Source organism: Mirounga leonina, unplaced genomic scaffold (assembly GCF_011800145.1).
Source record: "Mirounga leonina isolate KUSES-001 unplaced genomic scaffold, KU_Mleo_1.0 Mir_168, whole genome shotgun sequence".
Taxonomy (NCBI): domain Eukaryota; kingdom Metazoa; phylum Chordata; class Mammalia; order Carnivora; family Phocidae; genus Mirounga; species Mirounga leonina.
In genome coordinates this window covers 50,635,337-50,649,542 of record NW_023270426.1, presented here as the reverse complement: position 1 = coordinate 50,649,542, position 14,206 = coordinate 50,635,337, and the positions used below count along the sequence as shown (strand labels likewise).

Sequence of the window (14,206 nt, the reverse complement as noted above, 5' to 3'; positions counted from 1 at the left end):
GTTACATTTCTGTTACAATTCGCTGTTAGCACCTCAGTAAGGATTTTTTATTTGTTAAGAGAGATGCAATCTTGTGTTGTTTTCTGGTATCATTAAATAATTTTTGTTTACTGCGCCACTTGTATGATTTGGGAGAAAATTTTACAATTATCCAAGAGAAGCCAGTAGATGCTGTTTTAGGAAAAATTAATACTCTATGAAAACATACTGTTATTGCTATATATCAGATGTAGCTCTTAACAGTAAAGTTATATTCAAGTAAAACAATTTTTTATCAGCATGTCTGAAAGTAATTGTTCAGTCTTTAGTATGTACTAACCTTATATTTTGTTTTTTAAAAATTTCTTTACAATTATAATAGTTCTGCACAAGTACAATTTTCTTTTTCTCAAGGAACACTGTAAAACGTATGACCATTCAGTTTGTATTTAAGAGACAAATGAGTTTGGAAAATAGTTAATATCTCTATTTTCAGCCATATTTAGCTTTGTCCATCATTTCAGTAAGAATAAAAAGACCAAGGTTTGGGACCTTCCAACTCCAACATTTATCTTACCCTTCCTCTACTTATCAGATGAAAAAGAACCCCTAGGAATATAATTGAGGGTCCAATACGGCATTTGTTTCTGGAAAACTGATTAATCTCTATGTAAAATATGCAAAAAAACATTGCATCTTGTGAAGTTTGATAATTGAAAAGGATCCTCAAAGTATGATTTTCTATTTTTTCTTATGAGGAGTACAATTTAGAAATACTTCGCAAAGACAGCTTTAAGTTCTTTAAGAATACATAGCAGAATTTATGCTTTTTAAAAACTAAGTGGGTTATCAATGAGAAACAGTATTAATTACAGTAACATGTTTTAGGTATTTCGTGTACAGCAGCTCCATTAGTATAAACTCCAAACAGAAAAGTACACTGCTCTGTTGGCCCAAGTGTGTTTCCAAAATTTTTTTAAAATAACAATGTAGAGGTGCCTGGCTGGTTCAGTCGATAGGTAGAACATGCAACTCCTGACGTTGGGGTTGTGCGTTCAGGCCCCGCAATGGATACAGAGATGACTTAAATAAATTAATAAATAACTAATAACACTAAAATAAAACAACAATGTCAAGGGGAGAGTTATATAACCACATGCCTGAACCAAACATGATCACGGTTGAATTATACTATGTGCTTTACTTTATACCACTTAAGATATATTTCACTAATAAAATGAACTTTTTTCTTGAGACTACTTGTTTCTCACTGAACTTACAGGACAGTTGAATCTGCAATAAAATTAAAATTGGAAACATTATGTTAAAAAGGGATAAAGCGATTTTTTTCAGACAAGTTTAGAATCTTGAAATACTGTATCCTGCTGCTAAATTACAATTTTTACTTTCTTAAATCAAAGGAACTCTCCTCACCATACTTGTATGAAATCCAATCCAGAATTTATATTACATGCCAATACTTGGTTCTAAACCAGGTGACAGAAACATATGTGACATACCAATATTCACTTTATCATCCCTAAACAGGTATCATTTAAGCTTCAACCTATAATCAACCCAAATAATGCAGTTATTTAAGTGACTGTAACACCTGAAGTACTTCACAGAGGAAAAAAATATTTTAAATCACTATTATTTAGACTGATTCAATCTATTGCATTTTCAAAGCACTTTTAAATATTTCTAAATTACTAAATATATGAAATCATAAAACCTGATATATATAACTTATATGCTATTTTTACTCTTAGAAGTGAATTTAAATGTAAAATTCAAATGGCAATTTAGAAACATTTTCCCTAAATATTTCTTTCTTTAAAACACAGGCCCAAAATTAAGCCTTTTATCATACCATATTTTTCTACCATAATTTGTTTACCATGTAAAAATCTGTTATTGTCACTCAATAATTGAAATGTAAAATAAGGTATAGTCCATAGAAGAGGAATGTATCAGAAAAGAGCAGATATATGGTTTAATTTAATCTAAAACAGATTTGATAATATATGACAATCTTCTGAATGTAAAACTCGGTTTACCAACCCTACATTGGTTAAGATGTTTGCTTCTTTTCTTCAGTAATGATAATGAACTGCTACTGATCTATTCACTCTCTTCTAGCCATTCTTTTTGTGACTATTTATTTCAAAATACTATGCTTACATTGGAACATTACAAACAAAAATTTAAGTCCAACAAAAAGTCAAAATTATGGGCCTGAACTATGTGGCTATATATATTAAGCAAGAGTAGTCAAATTAAGTGAACAAATATATACAGTTTTGTTTTATTATTAAGGGCTGGGAAGAAAACAAAAAGAAAATGTCAGGGATTTCAAACCTCGTAAGCAAACAGAAAATTCTGCTCTAATCCCAGAGTTTTGTTTTGTTCTTCTGCCTGACCCTTTCTTCTACCTGACCCCTTAAATGCTGGTGTCCATCAGGGCCTTGCCTCTTTCAATCCTCTTCTAATGCTACAGTACCCCTCCCAAGCTTTAACAGTCTGATGTTTCTTTCCCAAATCCTTTTCTCCAGCTTTGACCTTGCTACTAAGCTCTAGGACAATTATTGCAACTAACAACTGGAAACTGCCGGGGCACCTGGGTGGCTCAGTCGTTAAGCGTCTGCCTTCAGTTCAGGTCATGATCCCAGGGTCCTGGGATCGAGCCCCGCATCGGGCTCCCAGCTCCACAGGAAGCCTGCTTCTCCCTTACCCACTCCCCCTTGCTTGTGTTCCCTCTCTCGCTGTGTTTCTCTCTGTCAAATAAATAAATAAAATCTTTAAAAAAAAAAACAACTGGAAACTGCCACCTGGATGTCCTACATGCATCCATCCCCGTGTCCACATTTTCAAGACTGAATATATTCAGTCCATGGTCAGTTATTAAAAATCACTTGCTTGCATACCATCCCCCCAAACTCTCTTACCCTTCTTGCTGCACTGAACTTAGTTGGTTGAAATACAACCATAATTAAGTCTTTGTCTACTTCAATCCTTTCCCCTGCAGCTCAATGTGGCTGGAGAAAAATACGCAACCATGCTGACCTTGAATTCATGATAACTTTAAATTCACTTAAAATTCATGATGACTTAGCTCAAAAGGACCCTAAATGCTACTACCCACCAAACATACTGTATTTCCATAGTTAATTCACTCCTTTACTCTCCTACAGGACAATTCATACTTTCCCTCACTTTCCAAATTTCCTCCCTCACAATCATTCCCAGGTGATGTCCATGCTTCATTTCACTAAAAAAACTAAAGCAACCAGAAGATATTTTCCACTAGCTCCCACATCAATTCAACTGGCATTCCTTTGAATCCATATACTCTTTTACTTATTATTATTAACGCATCATCTGTGCTCCTATCCCACTTGTGCTCTAGATTCCAACCCTTCCTGATTCAAAAAAGCATACTATTCAACAATTTACTATATCTTTTCCTGGTATCATCAATTTTGCCATCAAGATAGGTTATTTTTCCTTTCTAAAAACAAAAACTCGGGGCACCTGGGTGGCTCAGTCGTTAAGCGTCTGCCTTCGGCTCAAGTCATGATCCCAGGGTCCTGGGATCAAGCCCCACATCGGGCTCCCTGCTCAGCGGGAAGCCTGCTTCTCCCTCTCCCACTCCCCCTGCTTGTGTTCCCTCTCTCGCTGTCTCTCTGTCAGATAAATAAAATCTTTAAAATAAATAAATAAATAAATAAAAAGAAAAATAAAAACTCAATCCCACTTAACTCTCCAATTTCTACTCCATTTTTTCTGCTCCCCTTTATAAGTATATACACTCTACATATTACTAGTGTCTAAACACTATCCTATCTGTATTTAATTCGTCCCTGTTCACTCTTGAGCCCACACCAATGATGCTTTTTATCCCTATTTTTCCATAGAAACTGCTCCTAATAAAGGTCCAGTGGCCTCCATGTGGACCAATATTTCAATGGTCAGCTTTTAGTTCTCATCTTGTACTCGATCCATCAAAAAATGTGACACAAATAATCACTCCTTCCCCCTCGAGACATTTTTTCTCTTTGTATTCCAAGACAACACATTCTATTGGCTTTCCTTCTATCTCAATGATAGACTATAAATTAGTTCCTTCTTATCCCTAACCTCATGTATATACTATACAATTTATTTGTTTACTGTCTATCTCTCCGTACTACAATACATACTACAATGTAAGCTCCATGAAGACAAAGACTTTTGCCTGTTTTGTTAATTGTCATATCCCCGGTGCATAGAAAAATAGCTTGATATATAGTAGGCACTTAATGATTTATTGATTAAATGAGAGGAAAAAAATCAGTAAGAAAGGAGATAGTCAAAAAAATTGGGCCTTTGTAATTTCCTACTTAAAAAATGTATTTAAGGGGCGCCTGGGTGGCTCAGTCCATTAAGCGGCTGCCTTCGGCTCAGGTCATGATCCCAGCATCCTGGGATCAAGCCCCACATCGGGCTCCCTGCTCCGCGGGAAGCCTACTTCTCCCTCTCCCACTCCCCCTACTGTGTTCCCTCTCTCGCTGTCTCTCTCTCTGTTCAAATAAATAAATAAATAAAATCTTTTTTAAAAATGTATTTAAGTATGTAGGCATACATTTTTAACACAAGAGATAAGACTAGCAGTAATGGCATGTGATTAGGCATCCAGGGAATAAAAGGATTACAAAATAGGTAACTTTTTAAGGCTCCTAGAATCTCTAGTACCTAGGTGTAAGATATTTAAAACTTATATTTTGTTTTGTTTTGTTAAAATACAAAATGATTACATTCAGACTTTATTTTTTTCTAGTTTCTCTGAGCAACCTGATCCTTTTTTTATTTATCAGTTCCCTGCTCCCAGGTACAGTTCTAGAAGCATGGCTTCATTTTAAGAATTTTCAGCAGGAAGTTTAGAAGAAAGCTGTGAGTGAAGTAGGTAAGAAAATCTTAGTAATTTTTGAATGGCCATACAAAATTTCTGCAGCATTTATACCATATACTCAAGCATCCCTTAACAGACACTTAATTCTGTCTTTGAGCAAAGAGAATCTTTTAAATGAATGTCTCAAAGTTCAGAAGAAATCCTTACAAACATTTCTAACAGCTGCCAGAATTCCTTTGCACAGCACCTAGTTGTTAACTGCCATGACTACATTCTTGGCAGTGCTCCCTACAGTCAAATTTCTGAAAATATCTGATATGAAACAATAATACACTTGACAAATGCACTGTATGACGAAAGAAAAGGTGACAATGCCTCCAAAATCATGTATCATAGTGATAACAAACGCATCCAAAAGTTCAACACCTCTTTTGAAGTCTCAGCATCCTAGCCAGTATCATTTGGCACAACCAGCCAGTTTCTGTTAATACTAAACTAATACACAAGCCTGTTCATCTACCTTTTTGTTTCAGTCCAACAAAGCAGTTGGCTTTCAAGGCACTGGTATCTAGATGCTCTAATCCTAAACTATACATGGTAGAAATATACCTTTTTTCTATGAATCCTTTTCCCTCTCTGCAAACTTCACTAATTTACAATAGAAAAGACAATGCCAATATATTCTAACAATTAAGAATGTGGTTCTGGAGTCAGACCTGAGACTGAATCCCAGTTCTCTCACTATCTAGCTGTACTGCCATGGACAAGTTTCAAGTACACAAATTCCCTAGGCCTCACAAGGTGTTACTATGAGAATTAAATAATACACAAGAATCACTCAGCATACTGTAGGACACGAAGTAAATACTCGCGAAACATCAGCTTTTGTTACCGCAGCATCTTACAAATCTTGACTCTAGAATAACCTTTGTAGTCTCTTATGTCCAGTGTCTTATAGTCTTAAATCTTTTCTCATCTTATAAATGAAGGCCCCTTCCTTTTTTTCCTTGTTGCCCGGACTTAAACTCTGGTCCTAGTCATCTTTAATGATGATTATTATAACTTCATTCTTATTGAACTACTTTCCACCAGCACTTTTCCTACGTTTTTTCTTAATCTGATTCAGTAATTTTTAAGTCATCTTTAAGGATCTTTGCAACATGTCTATAATCTTACCCTCCGTTCAAAATTATTTATTTATAGCAAGAATTTTTCAAGTACCCACTGTCTGGCACTGGGCTAGGTAATGGAGACTAAACTGTAAACAAAACAGACACAGTCTGATGAAAGCTTTGCGTTGAGGGATTTAAGTAACATTACTTCTTTCATGCCCTATGTTTCAAATCATCTAAGTTTCTTTAGAGCTACTGCATCATAGCAAACAAGGCAATACCAACACTGCAGTAAAGCACCATAGTTAAGAGTATTAATTTTGCAGTCAAAACTATCAGAAATACTCCCCCGACTAGCTGTGTGATCTTATGGCAAGTTTCTTCACCTCTCTCTATATACGCTTCACTGGTAAAATAGGCATGATATAAATATTGTAACATATGGCTAGTATGTAAATGAGAAGATACAGATAATCTGTTGGGAACAGTTTTTCCCAGCTAGTAATAACAATTTATAATGAATGCTATCATTATTCCCCTCTCCAAATCTTTTCAAAATGGTACCCTGTGGTAACCATGCCCTCCTCCTCTAACTTTGTAAAACTCCTAAGTCCTTTCTCTTTCCCCCTTCAAACCTTTCTAAATTGATCAGAAGAGCTGCAATTCCTAACCCCACTCTATCTGGACTTCTAGAACTCCCTTAGGAACATTCAGTTAAGTCCAGTCTAATTATACACTTCAGCGTTCCATGTTTACATATCACCCTCAGAAGAAAGGGGAAAAAAAAGGAGAGTGTTCCTTGATTTTTATATACTAACTATTCAGATATCAAGGAGATCTTTTTCCATGTTTGTCTTAGCTGTGCTTTTTACTATAAATCTTAACTTCCTAAAAACAGAGGTTTCAAACTATACAGCACCTATATGGCCAACACAAACATTTATTCAGCCCTCCTATGAAAAGAGGGAGCTAAACATAAGACAGGATGGCTACTGCAGGCAACTAAAACTGGGCTTACTGAACTATCATTTTTCATTAGATAGGAATATAAAATCTATTTAGTTTCTAATAATTAATCACTAGATATTAAATTTTATAAATCACACATTTCTGGACAAGTTTGTAGCTTCTGACCAAAAGTGTAGCATTCACATATGTAAATGAATAAAAAACAATCTGATGTTTCACTTACTCAAATTCTGTAGCATAATATTTAAGAAAGCCCAGTAAGAGGTCCCCAAGATTTGATTCATTCTTCGAGAGGTAAGGAGGAACATTACATGGAGCTTGATGTACAAGATGCAGCTGTACAGCAGGACTAAAAGATTCCTGTCAAAAAGAAAAAGGGGGAAATATAAAGTCATTTACAACACACACTAAAAACTTTACAAATCCTGACCTAATGCTCTCTGAAGAAGAGACGAGAAATCTTCTTTATGTTGGCAGTTTGGAAATTTGAAGATTTTCTTCCACTAAAGATTTCACCGGTGTTTGCAGTATGCGAGAAAGTACCCAAACCTTGGCTGAGGTATATCACGCATTTAACCAAGAGGACTACAGTAGCAGAAGATTTTTTAACTCATAAATAAATCCTTACTATACGTACCAAGATTTCATCAAATAACAGAGATTCCTTTATAAATGTTCCTCCTTCTTAAGTGCCTCTACAAGGAGCAGTTGTACTTTGTAAAGGCTGTATCAAGCATAAGGTAAGAGCATTTTCTAACTGCCACTTAAAATTTCTCTTAGAGGCCATAAAAGTAGTATATGAATAGTACTTACACCAATTTCAAGATTTTTAAATTTTTGTTTTATTTTTGTATTTTGTATCTTAATGGGAAGAGAAGACAGACATTCAACATGAATTGAACTTGAAAAGACATAGATGGCAGGGAAAAGAAGAATGATAGGAAACTAAGCAGCAAGCAATATTCAGCAAACATTTACCACAATATTCATAAGGGAAGGTATCATTTGCTTGTAATCCACGCCCAAACAACACACTCATTAGAAAAAATACTAATGGGTACTTATTCTTTTTGCTAACTATGCCATTCACATCTGATCCTTCCTCTATTAGCAGCAAGTTCTGGCTCTAAAACATACTAAATGAACTACAGAGATTCTCAAGTAATACATATCCAAATGGCAGAAAACATTCTTCTTAAGGTAATTTGCACAGTTGCTCTTAAGACAGGTTTTCTACATTCGCCTTTGCCATTAGACTAATAATAGATTTTTTTTTAAAGCAACTAGTTAATGGATGACAGCTATTCTTAAGGTTCCCAAATACTTAACAAATCAACCTTGGGTTTACAGTTGTCAATTCAATTAGTAACCCAACTTTAAAAACCAGAGGGTCCCCAAATAACTAAACTGTAATGCAGAGAAATTGAGTAGTGCATCTAGTTAAAGGAAATCCTCAGGAAAAATAAAAGAGCAAGAAAATAAAAAATTGCCTCCCGTCCTATTATCTACAATTCTATCCATAATTTTTAACTACCAAGAAGTGATTACCTTTCTTTCAGAGGACAACCACAGTTCATAAAGCTAACACTCCTAAACTTCGGACCTCCCCTTACACTTCTAGCAGATTTAGTGTTCCATTATGAGACTTAAGTAGAAATCTAAATTGTTTCTAAGACTAGGGGGAGTTAGGGAAGAAGTCTCAATTTATAATAAAGAGTGGAAGCAGAAGGAAGAGCAGGTGTACTGCCTCTACCACCCTTTGTCTTTTACTTGTTCAGTGTAAAACTGAACTTAGGACAGTATTTTAAATTGTAAAATTTCAATATTATTTTCTGGCTAATTAAACAAAAAGGTTAACCTAAGTTCAAATGACAAGGAAAAGAAAAGCGGGTACTATTTAACAGCTTCCACTCTGAAAGCTTCTTACTAATTTTGACTTCTACGACATAGCACAGTAAGCATTCAATTTATTAACTGATGCTAAAATAAAAGAGTCATTTTCTTACCTTAAATCTAAAACTGTTTAAACCTCTTTTAAAATTTTTATTTTGTTCAATAAGTTAAAGAAAAAGATCAGCAGTTGTAAATTAACATTGAAGAGCTGTAAGACCTACTCTACTAAAATGGTGAATGACTTTGAGCCAACAATTTGACCAGTCTCCTCTTAGTGCCACTATTCTTTTTCATGGTCATATACGAAAAGGGCCATGTCATACATACTAGGGGAGAACTGAAGGAGAAATCCAAACTAAAAAAAAAAAAAAAAAAAAAAAGGATCCAAAAGATGCTACAAGTTAACAGAAATTCCATTTAACCATCAGAAATCCCCATTTTTTATAATCATTAACATTACAGAAAGATTCTCTGCTTTAAGAAAAATTTCATCAAACAATTTTCTTTAAAAATGAAGCTCCCCTACTGCATATGTATTTAAGAATAATATACACTACTTTGGATAGGATACGGGTGGGCAAAACTTAAGCTAACATATTAGAAAACACATAATGACCAATCCAAAAGCCAAAGCAATTACAACCAAAATCCATGGAAAACCAATTTAACTGAGAACAATGTAATATCTATTTCTTAAAGCATTTGAGGTGGGGATTACTGATACTTAATGCTGTTTGTTTTTAACGTGGGGAAGACATCTTTATTATTTTTTAAGGGTATATCTTATATGGGGTCTCTAATAACCAAATTTGTAATAACTTAATTCCTGAAAACATTTTCCAATTGATATTTAAGTGCTAACATTTTTAAAGATACGTATCATCCTTTTCTTCCCTCAATCAATGCGAAGTTAAGAAAAATTTTAATGGGCAACCCCTTGAAAAACAACTGCAAAGTCTCACTTTTTTGCTCACACAACTGCCTACTAAAAATGGCAAAAACATCTTTTGCCAAATTCCATTATTTTCTGATCTGTGCCATAATATCTTACCTTCAAAGTTTGAAATTTGGACAATTAAGCACTTTCTGGAATAAATTAGATTGGCTAAACTTTCACTTGATAACTGTTCTTTAAAACGACACATGCCTTAGGGGCACCTGGGTGGCTCAGTGAGCTGGGCAGTTGACTCTTGATTTTGGCTCAGGTCAGGATCTCAGGGTCCTGAGGTCTGGCTCTGCATTCAGCACGGAGTCTACTTAAGATCCTCTCTCTCCCTCTCCCTTTGCCCCCTTCTGCTTGCGTAGGCACACACTCTCTCTCTCAATAAATTTATTCCCTATTTTTTTAAAGATTTTATTTTATTTTAGAGACAGGGAGTGGGCAAGCGGGATGAGAGGGAGAGAGGGGGGAAAGCTGACTCCCTGTCGGACTCCACACTCAGCTCAGAGTCTACTTGAGAGTCTCTCTCTCCCCCTTCATCTGCCCCTCCCCGTGTGCACACACACACACAATCTCTCTAAATAAATATTTTTTTAAAAAAAGATATATGCCTTAAATGAAGGAGGACTGTTTTCTACCTCCAAGCAAACAAATTTAAGTTACATCCTATTCTAACAATATGAATTGTTAGGCCCTGGATATAAATGTTGAGAAAGGTCTCAAAGAAAAGGATAACTGATATGGAGTACTTAAGCAGACTTCTGAATGAATAGAGAAAGAGCTAAATGATATATTGAAGTTCTACCAAGCTTTCTTAATTGTATGCAGATTACCACTATATGGTGGTAACATGTTAAAGACTGATCATTAAATTCTTTAAGTTATATTTGCTTTTAAAGTTTTTGAAAGCTTTTTTGGAAAGCTTTTAAAGTTTTGTAATCAACATAAGTATCATAAAGTAGAAGTACTATAATGAAGTGGTTAAGAGCATGAGCTTGGGAGTCAGATCTAGCTTTGAAACCTATTAGCTATATGAAATTAATCAAGTTACTTAGCTTTCCAAATGTTCAGCTTCTTCATCTACAAGAAAAATAACAGTACTCATGAACTGTAATGAGGATTAAATGATACAATGTATATAAAGCATAGCAGCAATAGTATTACCTACATATTAATTATTTAGTATATGCCAGGCATCATTATTAAAACTATACAATTCATACAATAATGCAGTATGGTTACCTCCTGAAATAATGTATTATTTCAAAATTAACTTCCTTATAACTTTTAAAATTTAAATAATATCAATTTCAAGAGAATGTTTATCATTAAAACAGACTTCATCAAAATCTTTAAATTCATCTTTTTCAAAGGTATTCATTTATAGCCTGTTTTACATAACTAAAATCCTTCATCATATTATATGCATTTTAAAAATGAAAAAAGTTGCTATATCTATATATGTATACATATGTATATATGTAAAATTTAATATATTTTCAATATATAACTGCACAGAGGAACTCTACATCCTCAGAATTCCTCATCTCATAACTATAAAGATGGCTTTCTGGAATATGAAGATACCGTTAGGGAAAAAAACAAATATAAGTTGTCTCATAAATCTCCACCTAGCATAAATCTAGGTAAAATATGCTCTCATTAAAATAAAGATCCCTTCATAAGCTTAACCTAAGTTTATATATTTAAACTCTCTCAACTTCATTGCTTTAACTCAATAGTAAATATTCTGCTCTGTATCACTCATGTTGCTTTTTTAAGTCGGTAAGAATTAAGTAGTAATAATAATGCTATATTATTATCATATGGCCCAGTGTGGAACTCTTGATTATCCAAGTGCCTTTGGTCATTGGTGGCAGCAAGACTTAATGGTTTTTAGCCAGTGGTGCCGCAACCAGATTTTACTGCAATATCTAAAGGGTCAGGTAGTGACTTTGTACCACTATTATTTCAAATTTAAGTATTCTGCCATGGAACCATCCATACCAGTCTGGAACATGACATATGAAATCTTCAATATTAAGGTCTCTCTCTGCTTGGCAGCTTCTTAGGGGAATAATGAGAGTTGCAATTTTGACTCTTGTGTTTTTAGAATTCAAATGGCATAGCTTTCTGAAATGAATTTTTCAAGTTTAATAGTTGTAGGAGTTTTGTGACTTTAATTTCAGTGTTCTTTTTTGTAAAAAAAAAAAAAAAAAAAGATAAATATATGACTTTATGCCAGTTTCCCAGTAAGCCTCATATTCTTTTATTCACTACTCAATGATAATATGTTGCTACAAATACTGTCACATAAGTAAATAAAAGTGAATAATTACTTAAAAAAATAATAATGCTATATTATGATATAGCTTTTGAAGATAAAGAAATGGTTAGAGTCTTTCATTCTTTCCTTTCCTAATTTAGTATCCTAACTGAATTGAAATACCATACCCATTTTTAAAATAATTACCATAAATTTGAGAAAATATGAAAATAACTTTAAAAAGCATAACACATTGAACAAATGTTACTCTATTCCAAAGTTTTTATCCTATTTTTTAATTCTATTTAACTATATTAGAGAAGCTCAAAATTTAAAAGAAACTTGTTCCCTTGTAAAATAACAAAGGTTTTTTTTTTTTGTTACTATAAAGTTTTAAGTCATTCTCAAACTTATTTATACAAGTTGAAATTTTGTCATACATGTTGTTCTTAAAGAAAGGTATATCTATATAGGAACCATCAGATATACACAAAATGTAATAAGCAACAGAAACTATATTAGTGAATAGTACTATCATTTTGTCTTTAAAAATGTCAGTTTCTGGATCCATAATTTGTGACTATACAGCTTGAATTAATAATATAACCTTCCGTAAACTAAGACTTAGTTTCTTCAGCTGTGAATCAAGGATAATACTACACAAGTTTATTTGTTTAGGATTAAGGATAATGCATATAATATTTATAGAGTGCTGACATAAAATAGATACTAAGTAAGTGACAGTTATTAGTAGTAAGAAATAAGCTGATCTGTTTGTTCCATTAGATGGACCACTGAGAAAAGTGCTCTACTGATCAATCAGCTTACAGGTTTCATATAAAATTTAAAATCCTGTAGAGTGGATAGTAAGTCCTTACCCACGTAAGCATCAACCTCATAGTAAAAATAATGTACTTTAAATATTTATGATAATGTAACCACACCTGAAAGCAAATTAAGATATTCTTAAATCTAGCAAGTCTTGCTATTAGTATTTTTTAAGGCTTTGCGCCGGACTACTATTAAATCTATTTCCCTGTTACAGGTATAGAAATAAGATTATTAGTAAAACAGGGGTGGAGAGTATAGGGTGAGAGATGGTATATGTGAAGAGAAGTCAGGACTCTATCATGGGGGAAAGCTAGATAATGAGAAACATGAAACAGAAGTAAAATGAGGCTCCTCAAACTAGAATATACCAGTAAGAACCCGGGTATCCTATAATAAAAGCAATACGTCTGTTCTGTTCTCCAGCACAGTGCATTAAGCTGAGATTTCATTAGTATTTTGTATTAGTAAAAAGAGTTCATGCAGTGAGGGTTTTAAGTGAGATTTCTGTAAAAGCATCTGTTCCATACAGAATAATAGACTCTTTAAAGGATAAGTTTAACTAGTAGATACTTTGTATGCTGAAAAATATACATAGTTCCTTCTATACTGAAACCTAGGTCTTAACAAAAAAATTGAGACAAAAAAATGAAATAGTAACACCCAGTCATCATCTTCCACCTTTCAGTATAAGCTAAAGAAACAATACTTTATTGCAGGGAGAAAACCATTCAAGGATGAGGCCAAAAGTTCAAGTTACTTTTATTTCTATACCTTCTGATGCTTTCATTTTCATTATGTATATGACAGCATAAATACTGATCCCTAGCAATAACTGAAATTCATTGTAATAGTTCTTCATAATAGCAGAAATTAGTTTTCAAAATGAGGAGGATATGATATCCAAATTCCAAAAGATTCTTACAGATGTCTTTACCAGATGACCCACCACAAACTGGGAAGCCCCCACTACACAGCAAAATTCTATTACAGTGAACCTTTTATTATCCAGCACCTTGCATGTATGCATTACAATAATAACCCATGTTCAAAAACAAGAACATCAGTTCTTCTAAATTATCAAAGATTAAGTTAAATTTAATTTAGATTCCACGTCAAGTAGATTTATATTTTCTATGATACAGAGAAGTATGTCCTTTGAAAATTGATCACTCAAGCTAGATATTACATTTTCCAATTTGACTCTTTAGTAAGTTTAGAAAACAGCTCTTTTTGTAAGTTTATAAAACTAACAGGTCACAATTATACGGTTTCAGAAGGTTAAACATTCTAAACAGCTTAAACACTATTTCCAAATAAAACCAGGA

The 14,206-nt window shown here is 33.7% G+C and overlaps 1 protein-coding gene across 3 annotated transcripts in view; it reads right to left on the bottom strand.

Moving 5' to 3' along the window:
- The window catches only part of TENT2 (terminal nucleotidyltransferase 2), a 67,856-nt gene that overhangs the window by 8,947 nt on the left and 44,703 nt on the right, over positions 1–14,206 (bottom strand). For all 3 annotated transcript variants that reach the window (XM_035014735.1, XM_035014733.1, XM_035014734.1), the window contains exon 13: positions 7,175–7,311. In XM_035014735.1, coding sequence (XP_034870626.1) covers positions 7,175–7,311 — 137 coding nt within the window. The remainder of the gene's footprint in view (positions 1–7,174; positions 7,312–14,206) is intronic.